General features: G+C 39.9%; 1 protein-coding gene across 2 annotated transcripts in view; it reads right to left on the reverse strand.

The window, feature by feature from the left end:
• The window catches only part of ANTXR2 (ANTXR cell adhesion molecule 2), a 320,264-nt gene that overhangs the window by 273,187 nt on the left and 24,193 nt on the right, over window positions 1-22,884 (reverse strand). For both annotated transcript variants that reach the window (XM_040417929.1, XM_040417928.1), the window contains exons 3-4: window positions 19,590-19,661; window positions 1,572-1,643 (exon numbers count right to left, since the gene is read on the reverse strand). In XM_040417929.1, coding sequence (XP_040273863.1) covers window positions 1,572-1,643; window positions 19,590-19,661 — 144 coding nt within the window. The remainder of the gene's footprint in view (window positions 1-1,571; window positions 1,644-19,589; window positions 19,662-22,884) is intronic.

A 22,884-nucleotide genomic window follows, 5' to 3' on the forward strand; every position in this document is an offset into this window, starting at 1 on the left:
ATTTTTGGAATGATACTTTATCATAAATAATAGTAAATATAATAATAAATCCTGCTAATCCAGTCCACTTAAAAAATATCTAAATTAGTTTTCGTGATAGTCCTTACCATCATGTCAAAAATAGACCAAATACTTTTTTTTAGTATAGAACAATATACAAGCAATGATGCAAGAAAGGGATAGATTATGGAATCAGACCTTACTATACCGCTACGGAACAAATTAGGGCAACAAGGACTGGACTGTTATACCAACTTTGTTGACTGCTATGAATGCTATAGGGCAACAAAGGGCATCAGTTTTCCCTTCTGACTCAAACCCTGTGGTCCTTGAGTTATAACAGACCGGATGTGGTAGATAGATTGTAGATCAGCTTCTGTAGTTGCAGTTGATGCCCTAGTCTCACACACCCTCTAGGTGTAGATATTGTTAATGTGTATGCCTGTTTTTATCTGTTTGAGTATGTGTTTATATGTACAGTATGTATGAGCGTGTATGAATACTGTTTGAAAATGCATATATGTGTACCTGGGGCTGTACATTTGTGGAAGAACTGATTAATATTGAATTGTATGACAATAATGCTGTTAATTTCTATGTCACAATAGAATTGAATTAAATCAACCACTACAACAAGGAATGTCACTGTCCGTATGCCACCATAGAGGAGAGATCCCCTCCAGGGTTCCTAACCATTTGTAACTTTCTGGACGGTCCTTAAAAATGGGACTTTTTCCAACGTTTGTAAAATAGTTTCATATCTGTGATTTTTTTTTTCAAGCTGAATGCACTTCAGGTTATTGGAATTGCAATTATCATAATTTTACAGTTCACAATAAATGCTGCTGATGTCTTCATACCATATTCTGAGCTATGCACATATATAACTCAATTATGGCTTATATAGTTTACTAATACATCAGCTGTGATTTCTGAATTAGATGTCCAAAAAAAAGTTAGGCAACATTGATCCTCTCTTGGAATTCACTTGTATGATCCAGAAACAAGCATGTGCTATCCTACTGGAGGACTTATGTTGCCCAATGCCCATGTATTACATGGACAGCCACAGTGGCGACTACATCTTACGCAGAAAAAGCAGCAGTTGGCCAAGGTTCTTGGGAAGGGGCACATCTCTTAGATTAAAGGGAATGCCCAGTTTTCTGATATTGATGACCTGTCCTCAGGATAGTTCATCAATATCAGGTCTGTGGGGGTCCAATTCCCGAAACTTCCACCAATCAGCTGTTAGAAGATGCAGCAGCGCATGTGTGAGCTCTGCGTCCTCTTCAATATTTACCTGCAAGTCGTCAACATTGTAGCGGCAGCGCAGTGTAATTACAGTTTTTTCATCAAGAGAATGTGATGAAAAATCTGTAATTACAGTGCAGTTGACAAGCACCTTAAAGGGGTTGACTGTGATGTGACAACTAATAAGTACAGAGTAGAGAAATGTTCACATACAATAATGTCAAACAGATTTATGAAACATAGTAAAACAATGAAAACACAGCATAAACTAGTAAATGTAATTCTCGCTCAAACATGTAGCCAAGCAATCAGAAACATACCTGTCTCCTGTTAGTGGCATAATTGTTGTTGCCTGCGTCGAGAATACGATGAAAGACAATCTCATTCGAGGACTGGAAAAAAAATATAAAATGTGAATGTTATTGTAAATACTGCTTTTTTCTTATTGCAATGGGTAATTTTGTACTTTCAACTTTTATAAAACTTTTTTCAAACTGAGTGCAATGACGAAATCATTCGACGAAATCATGCTGAACCCATACAGTTTTGTCTGACAATGGCCTAAACCTTCCAATGTGGACAATGACATTTTTGAAAGACAAGTTTTTAAAAGATGGTTGGCCGAAATTTCCATGTAACATTTCCACTATCTAGGGTTGCAACCAAGATTTTGTAATTAGTGGAGTGTAGCTACAAGATAACACCACTGTGTAGGGAGCATGTGGTGCTAATGGTTCTTCATGCTGTCAGCACTACTATTTGGAATAAATGAAGGACCTCATTTGAGTTATTATTCCTGGACAGGAACTATCTATGTGCTGCTTAGACATGATCATTCACTTAAATATTGCAGGGGAAATGTAAAGCTGATTAAAATTTCTAGCAAATAAAAACTGTGGACATCAGCTGATTTCCATGAGTCCCTAATAGGGCATATGGTCAAGGGTTGTCAGTTTGAAACAATTGAGACAACCCTTTAAGGTGGGGGTTCTAACGAAAGCCATTTTGACATGCTTATATTTTTCCAAGATTGAAGTTCCTTCAAGGGACTCCTGCCGATCTGATATTGATGACCTATCCTGACGATAGGTCATCAATATATATGGCCAGACAACCACTTTAACTCTATAACAAATGGAGATAAGCAAACTGATTCTGTAAAAACGACCAGAATTTTTTTTTATGTGGATTCTATAGAATGATACATTTCAGATGGTTTTCTTCAAGGTAAAAGAGAGAAAGAGAAAAAAATGAGAATGAGAGGGACGGAGAAAGAGAGTGAGGAAGAGACATGAACGTTATGTACTTTAGATTCGGACACAAGTCGAATTTACAGAAATGTTCTCATCTTTAGCAGCAAATATTGTAGACAAATAGAAATAAAGAATTGGAAACAGCAAAAGACATACAAGAAAAACTATTGTAGATAGCCCGTATTTGTGTTCAAGAAATGACACAAAGATCATGCAAAAGCAGTAAATACTTAGGAAATTACAGAAACTTGAAAACTGTAAAATCAACCAATTTATACACTTGACAGAAACTAGGGTAAAGTTTTGAATGGATGCATAAAAGCACTCATTTCTGATTTTTAAAGTCCTTTAATAGTATTTCAAGCAAAAACATTAAAGCATTGCTCAATTCTCCGACATCCCCAATGTTTAATGTGATCTGAGTTGTCTTGCCCATAATTTGTATTCAGATGCACAATATGAAAATGCATGAACAAGCACAATTCAATGATTTAGACAGCGAGAGTGGCTGGAACACCAACTGCCGAGTATGCTGAGCTGTGTAGACCCAGTTTTCATCCTGATTTTAACAGTATTAGTCTAACTAGATAACATACAATGTTTCTGGAAGGCTGGTCACCCTTTAAAACTTGCATACAGCCTGGCATCTGGATAAACGAAGCATAGATTAAGCAAGTCTGACTGCATTTGGCATGCTTCAAAAATAGCCATACAAGATAATTATCAGTTATACAATAGTGGAATTTATCGAGACTGATTGCTCTTGGCAGGCACTACAATGAATTCTGAACTGCAATGTGACCTATACTATTATTTCTATTAGAATTTTAATAGGACATGTAAACACATATATAGTTTGTGCATATATATGTAGAGAAAAACAATGTACACCATCTTTGAATTTTATGATTTTACATATCAGGACATAATAAAAAAAAACATTTGGTCCTTACAAGGTTTTAAAATTAGGTACATATATACAGCCTCAGATGAACAATACATGACAAATTTCACTGTGCCATTATTTATTGAACAAAAACTAGGCCAAAATGCTGAAACTGTGTGTGAAAAATTAAGTACAGCCTTACTGCTTCAATATGAATTAAGAAGGTAAGTGGCAGCTAGGTTTTACTCATCAAATACCCCTGACCACCTCTATAACAGAAGAAGTTTTGGTAGTTTGCTAGTCTGTAGCATTCAGGAGTCTGTTAACACAAAGCCAAGTACGAAAGACATCATCAGTGATCTTAGAAATCTTTGGGCAGAAAAAAACAAAGTCAAAAAGGTTTGGCCACAATTCAAGCTCCATATTTGATGAAAACCAAACACAGCATATCAGCACAAACACTTCACTCCTTGCAGTCACTGAGTCAACCATTAACTCCTCTGTACACCAAAGTATTTTAGAGTCAAATGTGAGGCAATCTATCCAATAGTTAAAGCCTGGCCGAAACTGGGTCATACAATAGGACAATGATCCCAAGTATACCAGCAAATCTACATAATGACTTAAAATTTTGCAATGGCCCAGTCAAAGTCCAAACCTTAACACAATTGAAATGTTGTGGTGGGAAGCTAATACAGCATTGCATAAACAAATGCCCACAAACCACAATGAACTGAAGCAATGTGAAGACAATTGGGCCAAAATTCTTCCAGAATCATGTAAGAGACTGATAAAGTCATACAGAAAATGATTACTTAAAGTTATTGATGGTAAAGGTAGTTCTACAAGCTATTGATCCATGAGGTGCACATAGTCTTTGAAACATGGCTTTTCCATATTTTTCACTTTATAAGATGCACTTTTTCCCCCAAAAAAGTGGGGGGAAAGTGGCCGTGCGTCTTATAAAGCGAATAGACATAATAGGCGAGCGTGGCGGCATGACATGAACAGTGGTGTTCTGCGCTCTCCACCCTACCCGCTCACCTCTCCTGTTTGTCCGCGTGTCTGTGCCGCTTGCGATACCTGGACGGCGGCTTGCTTCTGTCTCTGCCCCTGGCTGCTGTGTGGTGTGTCTGCTCCTAGCTCCAGGACATCTGCAGTTACGATCCTCCCAGGGCTCGCTCTAGCCTCCCCGAGTCGCCTACATACAGCCAGACCACACTCTCCTCTGGCAGGCTTCCCCATCTCCATGGGAACCTCCCAGGGTTAAAGTGTAGTGTTGGATTGGAGGTTTACGATCGCACAAACGCGATCCTACACCTCGAACTAAGGGACTATATATATTTCATCTTATTATAGATTTCCCATCCCCAGTCAATCTCTATTTCATCATGGTATCCTATTTTAATATGACATATGATATGCATAGTGAGTACTGCAGATAAACGATTACTGCTATTTTAGCAAATCAGCGCTGCTAGGGGCTGCTGCATACACTTTATATGTGATGGCTGGGCTTCTATAATTGGGGCCCAATGTAATCGGGTCAGATTCCCCCATAACACAGTCATCCACAGATCCCCCAATAAATGTCCTCCACAAATCCTCCTATAACACTGTCTTCCACAGATCCCCATAACAGTGTCCTCCACAGATCCCCCATAACAGTGCACCATCCACAGACCTCCCATTATTACAAAACCCACCAAAAGTACACCATTTGGTTCAAAATATTTTATTTTATAAATTTCCTCCACAAAAACCTAAGTGCGTCTTATCATCAGGTGCGTCTTATAAAGTGAAAAATATGGTTTTATATATATATATTTTTTGTGACACAGTGAGGGGTTGTGTCTGGCAAGGCAGGTATTTTCCTCCCAGCATATGCAGCTGGGCTGGTTTCCAGCCAGGTGAGATCAAATACCGGACCGGAGTTTAAGTGGCGATCCGGGTTTTGGCAGCACCTGGCTGTCCTTAAATAGGCAGCTGGGCTCAGCAGAGATGTCTCTGTTTTTGGGATCTGAGGCTTTGTGCCCTGCTGGAGGCCTGAGAGCCGCATGCTGGGAAAACAGGCCCCCTAAAGCCTGCTGTGGACTACTGGAGGCAGAACTGCCAGCAAGGTGACTTGTGTTATATGAACTTTCCATTGTGTGTGAATTAACACCAAGACTGCAAAGTTACGTGCTGTTTTGTGCAATTGCCTCAAGTGTGAATAAACGCTGACATTTTCAGCTAAGAACTTGTATTTTGCCTCTGTACTGCGCCCGCTTACCCTATCTACCAGAGCGAAACCCCACAATATATATATATATATATATATATATATATATATATATATGTATATATATATATATATATATATATACACAGTACAGACCAAAAGTTTGGACACACCTTCTCATTCAAAGAGTTTTCTTTATTTTCATGACTATGAAAATTGTAGATTCACACTGAAGGCATCAAAACTATGAATTAACACATGTGGAATTATATACATAACAAACAAGTGTGAAACAACTGAAAATATGTCATTCTAGGTTCTTCAAAGTAGCCACCTTTTGCTTTGATTACTGCTTTGCACACTCTTGGCATTCTCTTGATGAGCTTCAAGAGGTAGTCCCCTGAAATGGTTTTCACTTCACAGGTGTTCCCTGTCAGGTTTAATAAGTGGGATTTCTTGCCTTATAAATGGGGTTGGGACCATCAGTTGCGTTGAGGAGAAGTCAGGTGGATACATAGCTAATAGTCCTACTGAATAGACTGTTAGAATTTGTATTATGGCAAGAAAAAAGCAGCTAAGTAAAGAAAAACTAGTGGCCATCATTACTTTAAGAAATTAAGGTCAGTCAGTCAGCCGAAAAATTGGGAAAACTTTGAAAGTAAGGGCTATTTGACCATGAAGGAGAGTGATGGGGTGCTGCGCCAGATGACCTGGCCTCCACAGTCACCGGACCTGAACCCAATCGAGATGGTTTGGGGTGAGCTGGACCGCAGAGTGAATGCAAAAGGGCCAACAAGTGCGAAGCATCTCTGGGAACTCCTTCAAGACTGTTGGAAGACCATTTCAGGGGACTACCTCTTGAAGCTCATCAAGAGAATGCCAAGAGTGTGCAAAGCAGTAATCAAAGCAAAAGGTGGCTACTTTGAAGAACCTAGAATATGACATATTTTCAGTTGTTTCACACTTGTTTGTTATGTATATAATTCCACATGTGTTAATTCATAGTTTTGATGCCTTCATAGTCATGAAAATAAAGAAAACTCTTTGAATGAGAAGGTGTGTCCAAACTTTTGGTCTGTACTGTGTATATATATATATATATATATATATATATATATATATATATATTATAATTCTCAATAAATAAAGCTGCCAGGTGCTAGAGACAAGATCTCAGAGAGAGAGGTCCATTGAAATAAAAAATAAACTCCAAAATAAACTAATGGTGTTTATTGGTCCACCTCCATTTCTTTTTTTATATACTTCTCAACACTAAAATTGCAATACCAGGAAGGAAAAGTCATGGAATTATGAAAATCACATGACATGTTAATATAATGATATAATTTATTACACATTGGATATCAGCATTACTTGCAGAAATACACACACTTACACTCCTTGGCATGCTGTTATTGAGGTTATTAATGATTATCTGAGGAATGTTATGGCATGCTGGATGTGCTTGGGGACGAAAATCATCTCCCTTTGCATTTGTGATGTCCCAGATGTGCTTGATGGTAAACAAGTTTGGAGTTGCTGCAGGCCATGGTAGCATGTTTAGGCCACACAGGCTGCTCACACTTACACAAGCAACATGCAGCCTCGTGTCGTCCTGTTGAAAAGACAGCTCTGTGGACACTTAAGAGAAATGACCGTACCACTCCATGACCAAATCAATGTAGCACTGAGCTGTTAGCATACCTGAAATGAAGACTAGAGTGGTCCAGCTACCATACATTATGCCACTCCACACATTATCCCAGGAGTAGGATCAGTGTAACATTCCCTTGTGAAGACCTCTTCATGACATTGCCAATCTCTGGCTATCATTGATCGGAGACAAAAGCAGGAATCATAGCTGAAGAGGATAAATCTCCATTTCAGGCTCCACTGCAATCTTGCTCTGCACCATGATAGCCTTTGAGAGCGGTGGCATGAGGTGAATGGAACACCTGTAGCTGGATGTTTGGCTCATAGCCCTATGTCGTGCAAACACCTTCTGAAGGTATGTGTAGACACTACAATGAGAACAGAGGCCCGAAAGTTGGGGAGCTGGAACTGCGCATGCGCAGCCTCCCTCAATTGATTTCTATGGGGCCGCTGAAAATAGCTGAGCGCTGGCTCGGCTATTTCCACCGGGCCCATAGAAATTAATGGGAGCGGTGACAACGCAAGTGTGTTGCGCTCCCATTCAGTACTATGAGGAGGGACCCGCACCTATCAGACATTGAGGGCATATCCTAGCGACATGCCCCCATTGTCTGAGATGGGAAAACCCCTTTAAGGGTCAAACTAGTTGTAAACAGATCTAGCATTTTGGAGGGGCTGCGCTTTTTGGGGCAGTAGTCTTGTCCTTCCCCGTTGGAGTAGGCAAGAAGGACTACAAACAGTATATTGGGCCCTATCCCCTAGATCCCCAGATACTCTGCTGCATGTGGACCATAAATATCGTTATCAATGGAGAAAGTAAGAATGTTCCTATTGCTATTGTTATCCACCTCTTTCGTTGTAAATGTTGCAAAGAGAAGTGTGTTCCAATTGCATCCACCTGTCCCATCAACAGCGACTGATGACTTCTTTCTATATAAGCACATACACAATGACTCGCTATCAGGAATGTGGGAGGAACGGCATACAGCAGAAAGCAGCACAAAAAACGATTTATCATTTACATATAATAACCACTTAAAAAAATAAATACTGTGAATCCCTAGTTATACGCCCACTGAGTTCTCTGTGTTCTTTCTTAGCGTCTATTATACAAGTGCCACGTATTCTTTTCTGCCCAGCAGATCAAACATGACAATATGCTGCCTTTAAATAGTGACAACATATTCTATTGACTGGTCCACTTTAATGTTAGCTATAGAATTCTTTAAATGGATTCTATGGGGGAGATTTATCAAGGCTTTTATGCCACAATAGTTGCATAAAAAAGTCTGAAATTATGGTGCACTCAATCCATGCACCACTTGTCCCTTTTTCAAAGTGAGGAGAAATGGGGTATGGCTCATCAGGAGCGGATGGCCCACCAAATTTATAATAATGTATGCCAAACCTGGTGTAAATAGTAGCTGAAATGCACGCCAGCTCCTAACTGGTGTAGATTTTAGTTTCTGGCCCACGGAGAGCCAGAAGATGAAGCAAATTTAATACGTTTGGCGCATCTTACTGCAGCTCACTTTTTACTAAGACTGGCGTGGGAAATCACCGCCTTAATTTCTTATTTGCTTACAATAAGCTCTTCCAATTAAAATTAGATTACACTACATCTGCTTTTATTTTTTGCAGCTATCTGTTTGGTAATTAGGTGAATGAAGATGGAAAAACAGACATTTAATGAACATATGATGATTTTGCCCACAGAGGTATGATGTGATTCAATCATCATTAGCGGACTAGTTATTATCTAATCACACATAAAAAGAAAACTCAATAGCCCTTTGTAATTACCATAGTAGTACCTGGCATTTTTGGTGAATCTCTTTTGGCTTTTTTCTGAGATATATTTCTGTGAACATAACAGGTATTTAATATTTATATCATTGATGCGTGAGGTTTGTCAGGGTCGAAGCTAAACTGACTACCCTTCAAGTATTCTGGAGGTAAACGGTACAATTATAATTTTCTAGAACTTCCAAAGAACATCCTGGAAAATAAATTTTCAAACAAATACCCATTGACACACCCCTGGTGATACAAATGAATTTTTATAAGCTTAAGCAATTATTTCATAAAAATATGTTTTTTTTATAATTATTAACGAAATAAGCAGTGAAACATGATAGTTGGAATATGAATGGTTGTCATGGCCAATACTGAAAAATGTAAACCAAGATTCTATGATCATGCAGAACATTTGTACTGCTCGCCTGCAATACTTCTTATATATACCCATAAGGCTTCGTTCACATCACCGTTCAGCCTTTCCGTTCTCCTGCTCCATTTAGGAGCAGAAGAACGAAAAGGACAGAGAAGTCACATAACTGAGCCGAACTGAGCCCAAGGACCCCATAGACTATAATGGGGTCTGTTATGCTCAGAAGATGATTATGGAGCGGAGACAAAAGTTGTGCATGCAGGACTTTTGTCTCCACTTCAAAATCATCTTCTGAGCAGAAACATAACGGATCCCATAATCAGGGACCAGTTAAGTACTGCCACCATGGGTCCAGCTACTCTGAAGAGATCTGTTAAAAAAGTTTACTCTTGGATAATCCCTTTAATGTTGACTGTGATAGAAAGGAGTCAAAACTCACAGTACATTGCAGTTTGCAGCCTATTCTGACCCTGCCCACTCTGAAAGGACCTATAATGGTATAATGGGCACATGAGCATCAAAACTGGACCATGGACCAGGGACAAAGTACATTCTTTCACAGAAATTGTACTTTTTAATGGCACCATCTTGGCTGATGTGCCCTGCCACACTGTAAAAATTATTCAGGAATAGTTTTAGGAACAAGATAGATTGATTAAGGGATTGACATGGCCTCCCAAGTCCCCAGATCTGAATTTGGTTGAGCATCTGTGGGATGTGCTGGAAAAAACAAGTCCAAGTGCAGGATAGAAAAGTAGAAAATGTAGGATTAGGATAGAAATTTTGAAAATGTCCATCAATACTTTTAGTATATTGTATTGTAAATCTAAGGACCCTTGTATTGGAGCATAGGAAATCATATGCATTGTGTAGCTTCCTGGATGTTAGCTCATACCTTTTAAAAGAAGGATTGTTCCAAATATACTGGTTGACATGGGCAACTCTACTGTTCTTATTTCTGGTGCTTTTTGACATAACCACTAACGACCATATCAATGATGATAGACCATGCCAGTAAGTTACAAATAAATTTAAAAAATTATAACTAACAGCATCTAGAATACAGCAATGTCAAGCACAATCAATCTGATCAAATAGTTCTTAAATCTCCCTTTGTACATGAAACTCCAGGGAGATTTTTGGTGTAACAGGTGTAAAGGAAAACTGACTTAGTGGCCCATAGCACCTCCTCTGCAAAATGAAATGTGGAATGATTGGGTGCTATGGGCAACTAAACTAGTTTTCCTTTACACCAATATTGATAAATCTCCCCTCATGCATTAGTTCTGCAGTATGCCACATTTCCTACTCTATAAAACACACATCAAACACTGGGATGTGTCCTTCAAAACACTGGAAATAAGATGTCAAATTAATTCATGTTGTGCCATTGTTCATTTTACAGAATCAGCATTTCCTGTTTTTAAAAAAGCATGGGAATGTATGACATCGCAGGACACAGGGATGTTAGGAGCTGCACTTTAGTAAATGTCTGTAAAGCTTTTCATACCCTGTGCTATTCACCTGCATTAATATCAGTGATTTAGCTGGCCCGAATGGCCACTCATCTCAACAGTATCTATGTTTTCCTAAAAACAGGACATGGGAAGGGGCATTTTAGCCTCCTAGGCATTTTTATTTAAGATTTATGAAAAAGTATTTAAAAGAAAAACAGTTTTGTTACCCAAAGAAACCAATCACAATGCAGCATTAATTTTTCATATAGAATCAATAAATATAATATAAATAAAAGATATGCTGTAATTGGTTGCTATGGCAGAGTTTTTTTAGACAGCTTCCTCCTTGTATCCAAGTCCACTACCTACTGTATATTCCCTGCTCTTTACCCCTTCCCTACTACTCTTTAAATCAAATTAATCACCACTGAAGGCAATTTGAAAGTAGCGTTTAGATCACCGAATGAATGTTGTTACAAAAGGTATATGTCCCCCACTGGGAAGCCCTACGAAAGGTTCTGTTTAGATTATCTATCCCTTACGGACAAATTTCCCAAATACTCCAGTGCAAAGTAAGCCTTTTCTCTATACCTGGGGTCCACAGCTAAATATTTTTTTTGAGAGACAAAACTTATAACCCTTTTACATGCTGCCAATAAGCGGTCAAACCAGTGTTCATTAGAAAGATCATTCACAAACACTGTACAGTGTAAACGGAGAAGCAACTAAGTGACAAATGATCAAATGCTAGTTTCTCAGGTGACCTGACCTTTTATGTGTGCATAAAAATGCTTGCTCGATAACAGGGGTTATGGTGCTGCCATGCAATCTGAATGGGGATGAACTATCCTACTACAGTTTTTTACTTTGCATCAACATCCTTTAAAATAATTTAAAATGTATCTTTATGACTCCTATCTTTCATTCAAGGCTGTGGTCACGTGACCATGTCCATGCAACTCGTTCTTATTTGTTATGATGGTATGGTCATTGAAATGTCAAAGCAGCAACAGGGGCAGTGACAGGGGAGTCTCTATGTAACTAGCTGGGTCGGAGGAGCTATAAACTAGCAGGGCGTTTTTAAGGGCAGTGATAGAGGAGTGTCTATAGTAATTGGGTAGGAGGAGCTATAAACTAGCTGGGTGTTGTTAGCGGCAGTTATAGGGTAGTGTCTATGTAATTAGCTGGGTGAGAGGAGCTATAAACTAGCTGGGTGTTGTTAGCGGCAGTTATAGGGAAGTGTCTATGTAACTAGCTGGGTGGGAGGAGCTATAAACTAGCTGGGTGTTGTTAAGGGCAGTGATAGGGGAGTGTCTATGTAATTGGGTAGGAGGAGCTATAAACTAGCTGGGTGTTGTTAGCGGCAGTTATAGGGTAGTGTCTATGTAATTAGCTGGGTGAGAGGAGCTATAAACTAGCTGGGTGTTGTTAGCGGCAGTTATAGGGAAGTGTCTATGTAACTTGCTGGGGGAGAGGAGCTATAAACTAGCTGGGTGTTGTTAAGGGCAGTGATAGGGGAGTGTCTATGTAATTGGGTAGGAGGAGCTATAAGCTATCTGGGTGTTGTTAGCGGCAGTTATAGGGTAGTGTCTATGTAACTAGCTGGGTGGGAGGAGCTATAAACTATCTAGTTGTTACTCAGGGTTGCTGGAGCTATGACAGAGAAAAAAGTGCATTATGAGTTTGGTTGGATACAGCAACATGAAATGCTACATACAGGATATGTAAACACTCCAGAGCCATGCTTATATGATGAAAATGGGTCAAAAAAGCATGAAGATGTACATGAGGTAAGCAAACACATGAGCATAGCTGTTAACAATAATGGCAATCCTAGAAAACCCCTCTGTATTGTAAGGGTATTTTGTTAAGTACTGATTGGTTCTGTCCCTTTAATTATGTTCCCTTTTATTATTACCATTATGTGTAATAATGCGCCTTGTAATGTAGTACCCATCCCCTATTGTGCTGAAAAGACCACATTCCTGAGTGATCTCAGTGAAATTTGTGCTACACACTGGAGGAGGGACTAAAAGGATTAAACTTTGACACACATACAGTACAGACCAAAAGTTTGGACACACCTTCTCATTCAAAGAGTTTTCTTTATTTTCATGACTATGAAAATAGTAGATTCACACTGAAGGCATTAAAACTATGAATTAACACATGTGGAATTATATACATAACAAACAAGTGTGAAACAACTGAAAATATGTCATTCTAGGTTCTTCAAAGTAGCCACCTTTTGCTTTGATTACTGCTTTGCACACTCTTGGCATTCTCTTGATGAGCTTCAAGAGGTAGTCCCCTGAAATGGTTTTCACTTCACAGATGTGCCCTCTCAGGTTTAATAAGTGGGATTTCTTGCCTTATAAATGGGGTTGGGACCATCAGTTGCGTTGAGGAGAAGTCAGGTGGATACACAGCTGATAGTCCTACTGAATAGACTGCTAGAATTTGTATTATTGCAAGAAAAAAGCAGCTAAGTAAAGAAAAACAAGTGGCCATCATTACTTTAAGAAATGAAGGTCAGTCAGTCAGCCAAAAAATTGGGAAAACTTTGAAAGTAAGGGCTATTTGACTATGAAGGAGAGTGATGGGGTGCTGCGCCAAATGACCTGGCCTCCACAGTCACCGGACCTGAACCCAATGGAGATGGTTTGGGGTGAGCTGGCAAGTGAAGGCAAAAGGGCCAACAAGTGCTAAGCATCTCTGGGAACTCCTTCAAGACTGTTGGAAGACCATTTCAGGGGACTACCTCTTGAAGCTCATCAAGAGAATGCCAAGAGTGTGCAAAGCAGTAATCAAAGCAAAAGGTGGCTACTTTTAAGAACCTAGAATATGACATATTTTCAGTTGTTTCACACTTGTTTGTTATGTATATAATTCCACATGTGTTAATTCATAGTTTTGATGCCTTCATAGTCATGAAAATAAAGAAAACTCTTTGAATGAGAAGGTGTGTCCAAACTTTTGGTCTGCACTGCACATTCTGGGAACTTCACCTAGAACTTTATCCTAGGTAGTATGTAAGTATTCATTTGCCATATCTCTTGTACACCTGGGGTGTCGGTCATGTGTTATAACGTGGTAAACAGACATGTGTTATAGCATGATCGACAGAGTCTCACCCCATTTAGGCTGGTGATGTATTTACTTTTTATTATTCAGTATGTGATTTGTCTGTGTTATATTATATCTAATTATACTTAGTAAATAGAGTATATCACAAAAGTGAGTACACCTCTCAAATCGTTGTAAATATTTTCTTCTATCTTCTCATGGGACAACACTGAAGATCTGACACTTTGATATAATGTAAAGTAGTCAGTGCACAGCTGGTATAACAGTATAAATTTGGTGTGCCCTCAAAATGACTCAACACACAGCTGGCAACAAAAGTGAGTACACCCCTAAGTGAAAATGGCCAAAGTGTGGCCAACATTATTTCCAGCACTGCCTTAACTCTCTTGGGCATGGAGTTCACTAGAGCTTCACAGGTTGGTAGTGGAATTCTCTTCCACTCCTCCACGACGACATCAGGGAGCTGGTGGATGTTAGAGACCTTGTGCTCCTCAACCTTCCGTTTGATGATGCCCCACAGATGCTCAATAGGGTTTAGGTCTGGAGACATGCTTGGCAAGTCCAGCACCTTTTCCATCAATTTCTTTAGCAAGGCAGTGGTAATATTGGAGGTGTGTTTGGGGTCATTATCATGTAGAAATACTGCTCTGGGGCCCAGTTTCCGAAGGGAGGGGATCATGCTCTGATTCATTATGTCACAGTACATGTTGGCATTTATGGTTCCCTCAAAGAACTGTAGCTCCCCACAGCTGCCAGCACTCATGCAGCCCCAAATGATGACACTCCCACCACTATGCTTGACTGTAGGCAAAACACACTTGTCTTTGTACTCTTCACCTGGTTGCCGCCACACACGCTTGACACCATCTGAACCAAATAAGTTCATCTTTGTCTCTTCAGACCACAGGACATGGTGCCAGTAATCCATTTCCTTAGTTTGCTTGTCTTCAGCAAACTGTTTGTGGGCTTTCTTTGGCATCATCTTTAGAAGAGGCTTTCTTCTGGTATAACAGATATGCGGACTAATTTGATGCACTGTGCGGCATATGGTTTTAGAATTGACAGGCTGACCCCCCACCACTTTAACCTCTGCAGCACTCATACAACCTCTGGATATGACGCCGTGCACTAAACTTCTTTGGTTGACCATGGCAAGGCCTGTTCTGAGTGGAACCTATCTTGTTAAACCGCTGTATGTTCTTGGCCACCATGCTGCAGCTCAGTTTCAGGGTGTGTGGCAATCTTCTCATAGCCTACGCCATCTTTATGTAGATCCTCAGAGAGTTCTTTGTCATGAGGTGCCATGTTGAACTTCCGTTGACCAGTTTAAGAGACTGTTAGAGTGATAACACCAAATTTTACACACCCTCTCCCCATTCACACCTGAGACCTTGTAACACCAACAAGTCACTTGACACCGGGGAGGGAAAATGGCTAATTGGCTGTGTGTTGCGTTATTTTGAGGGCACACAAAATGTACAGTACACTGTTATACAAGCTGTACACTGACTACTTTACATTGTATCAAAGTGTCATATTTTCAGTGTTGTCCCATAAAAAGATATAATAAAATATTTACAAAAATGTGAGGGGTGTACTCAGTTTTGTGAGATACTGTAAATGTATTCACTTATCCTGCAAAATCTTATTCATTCTCAAATCTTTCGAATTTAGCTTCTGAAACGCAACTCTAAGACAATATTGTGTTGTCCAGTGCCCAGTGATGTCAAAAAACCCAGAATTTTTCCAAATTATAGTGTTAATAGAAGATGAAAGTAGTAAAAACCCACAATTGTCCATACTAGAGAGCCCACCACACAGAATGAACCCTAAACTTCCAGCCACATTCAGTAATTCCTTTTAAAACAGTGGCAACTATAACATATTGTGTGTTCCTCTGTCATTCTGAAGTACTATAACAAGCATGGAATATTCAAGTATTCTTTGTTGCAATGAAAATACAATTTTTCCTTTGTTCCATTAAAGTGGAGTGAGTGGCTTCTTAACGTCGACTCTGAAACTCCAGCTTTATTTTATGAAATGCAGCTGTCCCAGCTGAGCATCCTTTGTCCTCACCCTGCTCTTATGTCCATGACGGGGGGAAATTGGGAAAGACTGTACATTCATTTCCAGAGCTGCATGATTACACAGTTTTGTAGGAATGCTGTTTACTGATCACTGGTCCCAAATTGGGTTGTGTAAGGATTTCTTCAGAAAGAAATTATAAAACGAGCATTGGCTAAGTCAGAACTTAATAAATTGCCCTTTGTGACATTGGAATAACATTCTTATTTGTGCTGTTTTTGCAAGAAGCTGAATAGACAACACAACATATTTGCTGATAAGTACAACATCATGCAACCACCGAAAAAATGAAACAAGCACAAAGATATTTATCTTCCAGATGCGTCCTCTACCACAGCAACAATAACTCACCGCTACATGTAGAATGAACACATATATTAGGTATCGGGATAGGTTGGGAAAATTCCCTGGAAATGTCCTTTAAAAGCGTTAACAGAACATAAGACAAGCAAGAAATCGCCACTGATGTTACTGAAAGGAGGAACACAATGTATGGCTCAGAGGAGTCAAAAGGTGTCCATACACATTAGACTTAGGTCAATCAAAGCCACCGATTTTGGCCAGACTGGCTGACCAACTATTATGAATGAAATGCTCAGCAGACATGTATTCGACATATGTCAGGGATCATGCATGTTGAATAGGTTGTCTGTTAGGAATAGCTGAATTCCGCTGACAGCTAGTGAAAGTGTATGGCCAGCCTAAAGGTTTTTTTTTTCCCACCAAGGGGCCTTTTGGTCATGCCAGACTTCATACTTGCCTAATCCGGCTCCTTTGCTTTCTCACTGCCACGTCAGATCCTCATCGCCTAGGGTCAACATCCAGTTTGACTCATGTGACCCAGTGACATGACACATGAGGGACACATCACCGCTGTGGTCAGTCATTGACTGCAGCGGCCACGTGGCCCACATGCAACTGGATGTTGATGTGGGGAGACAGGGAATCAGCAAGTCTGGCCACGCTGGGGGAGTCTGCCTGAAAGGTCCATGGGGGTTAACTACCCCTTTTAAAAAAGACCTTCATGGGGAGCTATGTCCAGCGCCTAAAGAATTGTGATGATTGTAGTGAATTTATGTTTAGCTCTGACCCTTTTACTTTCAGGTCCCCCCCATATGATTTCATTTGGTTTAGGTATTTAAATCTGTGTGTTCACCTACAGTGGGGGAAATAATTATTTGACCCCTCACTGATTTTGTAAGTTTGTCCAATGACAAAGAAATGAAAAGTCTCAGAACAGTATCATTTCAATGGTAGGTTTATTGTAACAGTGGCAGATAGCACATCAAAAGGAAAATCGAAAAAATAACTTTAAATAAAAGATAGCAACTGATTTGCATTTCATTGAGTGAAATAAGTATTTGAACCCTCTAACAAAAAAAGACTTAATACTTGGTGGAAAAACCCTTGTTTGCAAGCACAGAGGTCAAACGTTTCTTGTAATTGATGACCAAGTTTGCGCACATTTTAGGAGGAATGTTGGTCCACTCCTCTTTGCAGATCATCTCTAAATCCCTAAGGTTTCGAGGCTGTCTCTGTGCAACTCTGAGCTTGAGCTCCCTCCATAGGTTTTCGATTGGATTAAGGTCCGGAGACTGACTAGGCCACTCCATGACCTTAATGTGCTTCTTCTTGAGCCACTCCTTTGTTGCCTTTGCTGTATGTTTTGGGTCATTGTCGTGCTGGAACACCCATCCACGACCCATTTTCAGTTTCCTGGCAGAGGGAAGGAGGTTGTCGCTCAGGATTTCACGATACATGGCTCCGTCCATTTTCCCGTTTATGCGAATAAGTTGTCCTGTGCCCTTAGCAGAAAAACACCCCCAAAGCAAAATGTTTCCACCCCCATGCTTGACGGTGGGGACGGTGTTTTGGGGGTCATAGGCAGCATTTTTCTTCCTCCAAACACAGCGAGTTGAGTTAATGCCAAAGAGCTCTATTTTGGTCTCATCAGACCACAGCACCTTCTCCCAGTCACTCTCTGAATCATTCAGGTGTTCATTGGCAAACTTCAGACGGGCCTGCACATGTGCCTTCCTGAGCAGGGGGACCTTGCGAGCCCTGCAGGATTTGAATCCATTGCGGTGTAATGTGTTTCCAATGGTTTTCTTGGTGACTGTGGTCCCTGCTAATTTGAGGTCATTAACTAACTCCTCCCGTGTAGTTCTAGGATGCTTTTTCACCTTTCTCAGAACCATTGACACCCCACGAGGTGAGATCTTGCGTGGAGCCCCAGAGCGAGGTCGATTGATGGTCATTTTGTGCTCCTTCCATTTTCGAACAATCGCACCAACAGTTGTCACCTTCTCTCCCAGCTTCTTGCTAATGGTTTTGTAGCCCATTCCAGCCTTGTGCAGGTCTACAATTTTGTCTCTGACATCCTTGGACAGCTCTTTGGTCTTTCCCATGTTGGAGAGTTTGGAGTCTGCTTGATTGATTGATTCTGTGGACAGGTGTCTTTTATACAGGTGACTAGTTAAGACAGGTGTCCTTAATGAGGGTGACTAATTGAGTAGAAGTGTCTAACCACTCTGTGGGAGCCAGAACTCTTAATGGTTGGTAGGGGTTCAAATACTTATTTCACTCAATGAAATGCAAATCAGTTGCTATCTTTTATTTAAAGTTATTTTTTCGATTTTCCTTTTGATGTGCTATCTGCCACTGTTACAATAAACCTACCATTGAAATGATACTGTTCTGAGACTTTTCATTTCTTTGTCATTGGACAAACTTACAAAATCAGTGAGGGGTCAAATAATTATTTCCCCCACTGTATGTATGCATGCTTGAGGAAGGTTAACGTATAGTCGAAACAATGAACATCTGGGTTGCTTGTACCACCTTTTCTTGGATTAAAAGCACTATTATTCAAATCGCTGGAAGCTGCCTCTTCTTCTACAATGATCATATGACTAGGCTTTTGGACACAGCTCTGGAGGCGTGCATTTAGGTTCCTAGGACTTAATTTCTTTTTGGTGGGTGCTGTATTTATTTAATTTTACACATTGTCCTCTGAGTTTGCAGGATGGATATTCCCCACATTACCTATTGTTCTGCTGCAGGAAATGCAACAGAGAAAAAATATATATTTTTACCGCGTAAATGGGAATGGGATCAACAAGTGGTGCAGTTTTTATTTTTATTCTCAGTAAAGATTTATCAAAAGTCAATAACAACCAATCTAATTCCACTTTTCATTATTCAGAGCTCCTTTAGAAAATGAAAGAATCAGTCTGATTGGTTGCTGTAGTCTACTAAGCCTATTTTCCTTTGCCCCAGTTTTGATAAATCTCTCAAAGAATCTAAATGTATTGTTATTTGAGTCCTGTCTAAAACAGAGCTCACTCAATTGCTAAAGAAGCACTTTGGCATCAGTTTGAACTGCAGAAGCGTTTAGTGCATGACTTTTCTGACAAAATACAGGTTAAAGAGAAGCATAGCTAAAATGAAATAGTAAAATTGTTTCTTATTCTCTCTCATAAGCAGACAATTATTACAAAACATGAAAGACCAAACTTGATTTTACCTCACAAATCTTTCTGTAAGCGTCTCCACAAAGTTGTAGATTTCCTGCCAGTTATGTGCCACACTCCCCGACCTTAAAAGAAGACATAGAAGCAAGTTAGTTCAGACGACAAGCTGTTAGAATTGAGTTCTTATCTAACCGATCTTTTATTGAAGGGTTTTTTCCACAATTACAAACTGATATCTAGATATCACTAGGACATTCTGGGGACATGTACATTTTTGTATTATTATAAAAAAATATATAGTTATCGTTGCAGAACCACTGCTCATTTTCAATTTTCTAATGACTATGGCCATCTCTTGTTTCTTGTCCTATGCTGTGAGCATACCAAACCAAACTTTACTCAGTGTCACATGTCTGCACTTGAGAGAGTATTTCACTGCATGCATGGGGAAGACTTCATTATTGGCTATTATCCATGTCTTCTAAGGGACCAAGCTTGTATGGGGACACTACTGCAGCAAAATGCATGAGAAGAATAGAAGCATCAGAAGGTGTGATGAACAAATTGTTTGAAATTTAATTCAGATTCTATTTAGCCGAATCAGTAGATCAATTTGATTTGGGTCAGAGTAATCCAACCTGAATCAAAAGTGCCCTAAGTGCCCTGAAAAGTTGTATATTATATTCTAGAGTCTCCTATGACTGTATACATTCCATTTAAAGCTCTTTAAAAAGGTACTCCAAGATTCTGATATTGATGGCCTATTTGCAGGATAGGTTATCAATTTCAAATTCATAGGATCCAACTCCCAGCACCCTTGTGATAAGCTGTATGAAGAGACTGCAACCCTGTGTGAGTGCTTAGGCCTCTTCATAAGCTATGAAGACACTTTCATCAATCACATCCCATTCATGTGATTGGAGCTGAGCTGCAATACCAAGCCCAGCCACTATACAATGGACGACACTATGCCTGGTAAGCTGTGAGGAGGCCGATGATATCACTGGAGCTCCATTGAGCGTCAAGGCTTCCTAAAACAGCTGATGGATGGGGTACCGGATGTCAGACCACCGTAGATCTCATATTGATGACCAATCCTGAGGATAGCAAAAAAAGGGGGTTAGTCAGCACCTCCCAGTGCACAGGTGCACGCTGCCATGGCAAAGACCTAGAGGGAAAAAAGAGACAATGCAGCAGCACCCTGCAAATCATGGGAAAAAATGGAAAAAGGCAGAGTGGATACAACATGCATGTGGATCCAACACTCCCTGAATTTTATGGCGGCAATTATGGCGCATAACAGGTAGTATTTAGTGTTAAGACCCGTCTAACAGAGATCGCCTTGACTATGGCATTGTTGTACTTTATCTGATTTGCAGGGTGCTGCTGCATTGTCTCTTTTTTTCCTCTAGGTCTTTGCCATGGCAGCGTGCACCTGCGCACTGGGAGGTGCTGGCTAACCCCCTTTTTTTGCAGATTTACTATGCTGGAGATGTGGCACTCCAGCAAGTCGTGCACTCCTGATTAGCCTGTCTGCCCCATAGGCTGATTTAAATTACTTTCAGCATAAAGCTGTAGCCTGCTCTCACTACATTCATTGGAAGCTGTCTAGCACCAGGAAAGGTATAGAGTGGGTTCGGTATGCATGTTGGTACCTGCATCCCTTGTAATGGAGGCCATTGTGGCCCAAAAAATGCAAAAAGGCAGAGTGGATCCAACATGCATGTGGATCCAACACTCCCTGAATTTTATGGCGGCCATTATGGCGCATAACAGGTAGTATTTAGTGTTAGGACCCGTCTAACAGAGATCGCCTTGACGTTCGGCAGACGGGCTCAGATGGTTTTGTACAAAATGCATTGGCCAAGCATCTCACTTTATAAATAAGCGTAGCATTAGCACTATCATTTTTGTAATCATTATTTTTATGACTATGGCATTGTTGTACTTTATCTGATTTGCAGGGTGCTGCTGCATTGTCTTTTTTTCCTCCAATCCTGAGGATAGGCCATCAATATGAAAACCCAAGGAACCCCCTTTACATCAAACTAACATTAGTCATCTTAAAGTGACAACAACATATGGCTGTGGGGAAAATTAATGGCTGCTGGTAGTAACAAACAGCCTCTATAAGGACAATTTGCACATTAGGACTTATTGACCCTATCCAGCTACCCTCATGGCCCCTGGGATCAGAATATATGGGATCACTAACAGTTATTAGGATCGGATCCAAGGCTTTTCTATAGTTAGCTAGTAGAGAAACTCGAGGGGCATATACGGCAGTTATTCCGCTTACCTGGACAACCAGAATAGATCAGGGAATTTAGGGATTACTAGGGGCAGCTATTTGATCCCAACCTGACACCTTCTGGAATATATGATGTACACATTGTCAGAATCTGCAGAATCCGGCAAGACCATCCTTTTTAATCTTTGTGCACTGGTTTAACAAACGTCTCTTTTGGCTTTACTGTATACTTTTAATTGACTAACATTAAAAACTGATTTACATTGGATATTGTCCCTTCATTAGTGGTTTGCTTCTGGTAGTATAATTATGGTGGTATTCTGCATTGTTTTTAGAAGATTTGCTTCTTGGTGATAACATAGTGTCTCATAAAGAAAAGCAAAGACGATTACCTTTCCTAACTGGTTCCGGACCTGACTAGAGAAACAGCTATACTAGAGTATACAGCTATACTGGACAACAGATGTGCAGGTTGGGGGGACACCTGGTAAATAGTGACAATAAAATAATATTCTTCCAATTGTCATTTAAAAAAGTGTTTCGTCAGGGAGGCACAAAAATACCAAACTTCAAAAAAGCTAAATTTGACTAGAGGGCATTGGCTTAACTAACTGGGACGAAGTCCTCCAAAAAAAAAAATGCAGCCACAAAATGAGATATTTTTAAAACCATCCTAAACTCTATTTGTGAGAGGTACATGCCTTATGGGAATAAAAGGGAAGGGTAAGGAACAAAAAAAAAAATCAATGTGGATTAATAGAAATCTAAAGGAAGCAATAAATGACAAACAGAAAGCATTCAAATCACTAAAACAGGAGGGCGGTGAGAAAAAAAATAGAATACGTAAAAGACAAATAAAAGCAGCCAAACTGGCGACAGAGATTAATTGCCAAAGAGTAAAATTAACCCTAAAATGTTCTTCAGTTATATGAATGGTGAAAAGTATAAATCTAAAGGTGTCGACAGAGTGATGAGGGGAGTGTTGCAAAGAACGATGAGGAGAAAGCAAAGCTATTAAATATTTTTTTTCTCCCCTGTATTCACTGAGAAAAATAAAGTGTCAAATGAAATGCAGAGTGTAAAAGTAAATTCCCCAT

Source organism: Bufo bufo, chromosome 2 (genome assembly GCF_905171765.1).
Source record: "Bufo bufo chromosome 2, aBufBuf1.1, whole genome shotgun sequence".
NCBI lineage: Eukaryota > Metazoa > Chordata > Amphibia > Anura > Bufonidae > Bufo > Bufo bufo.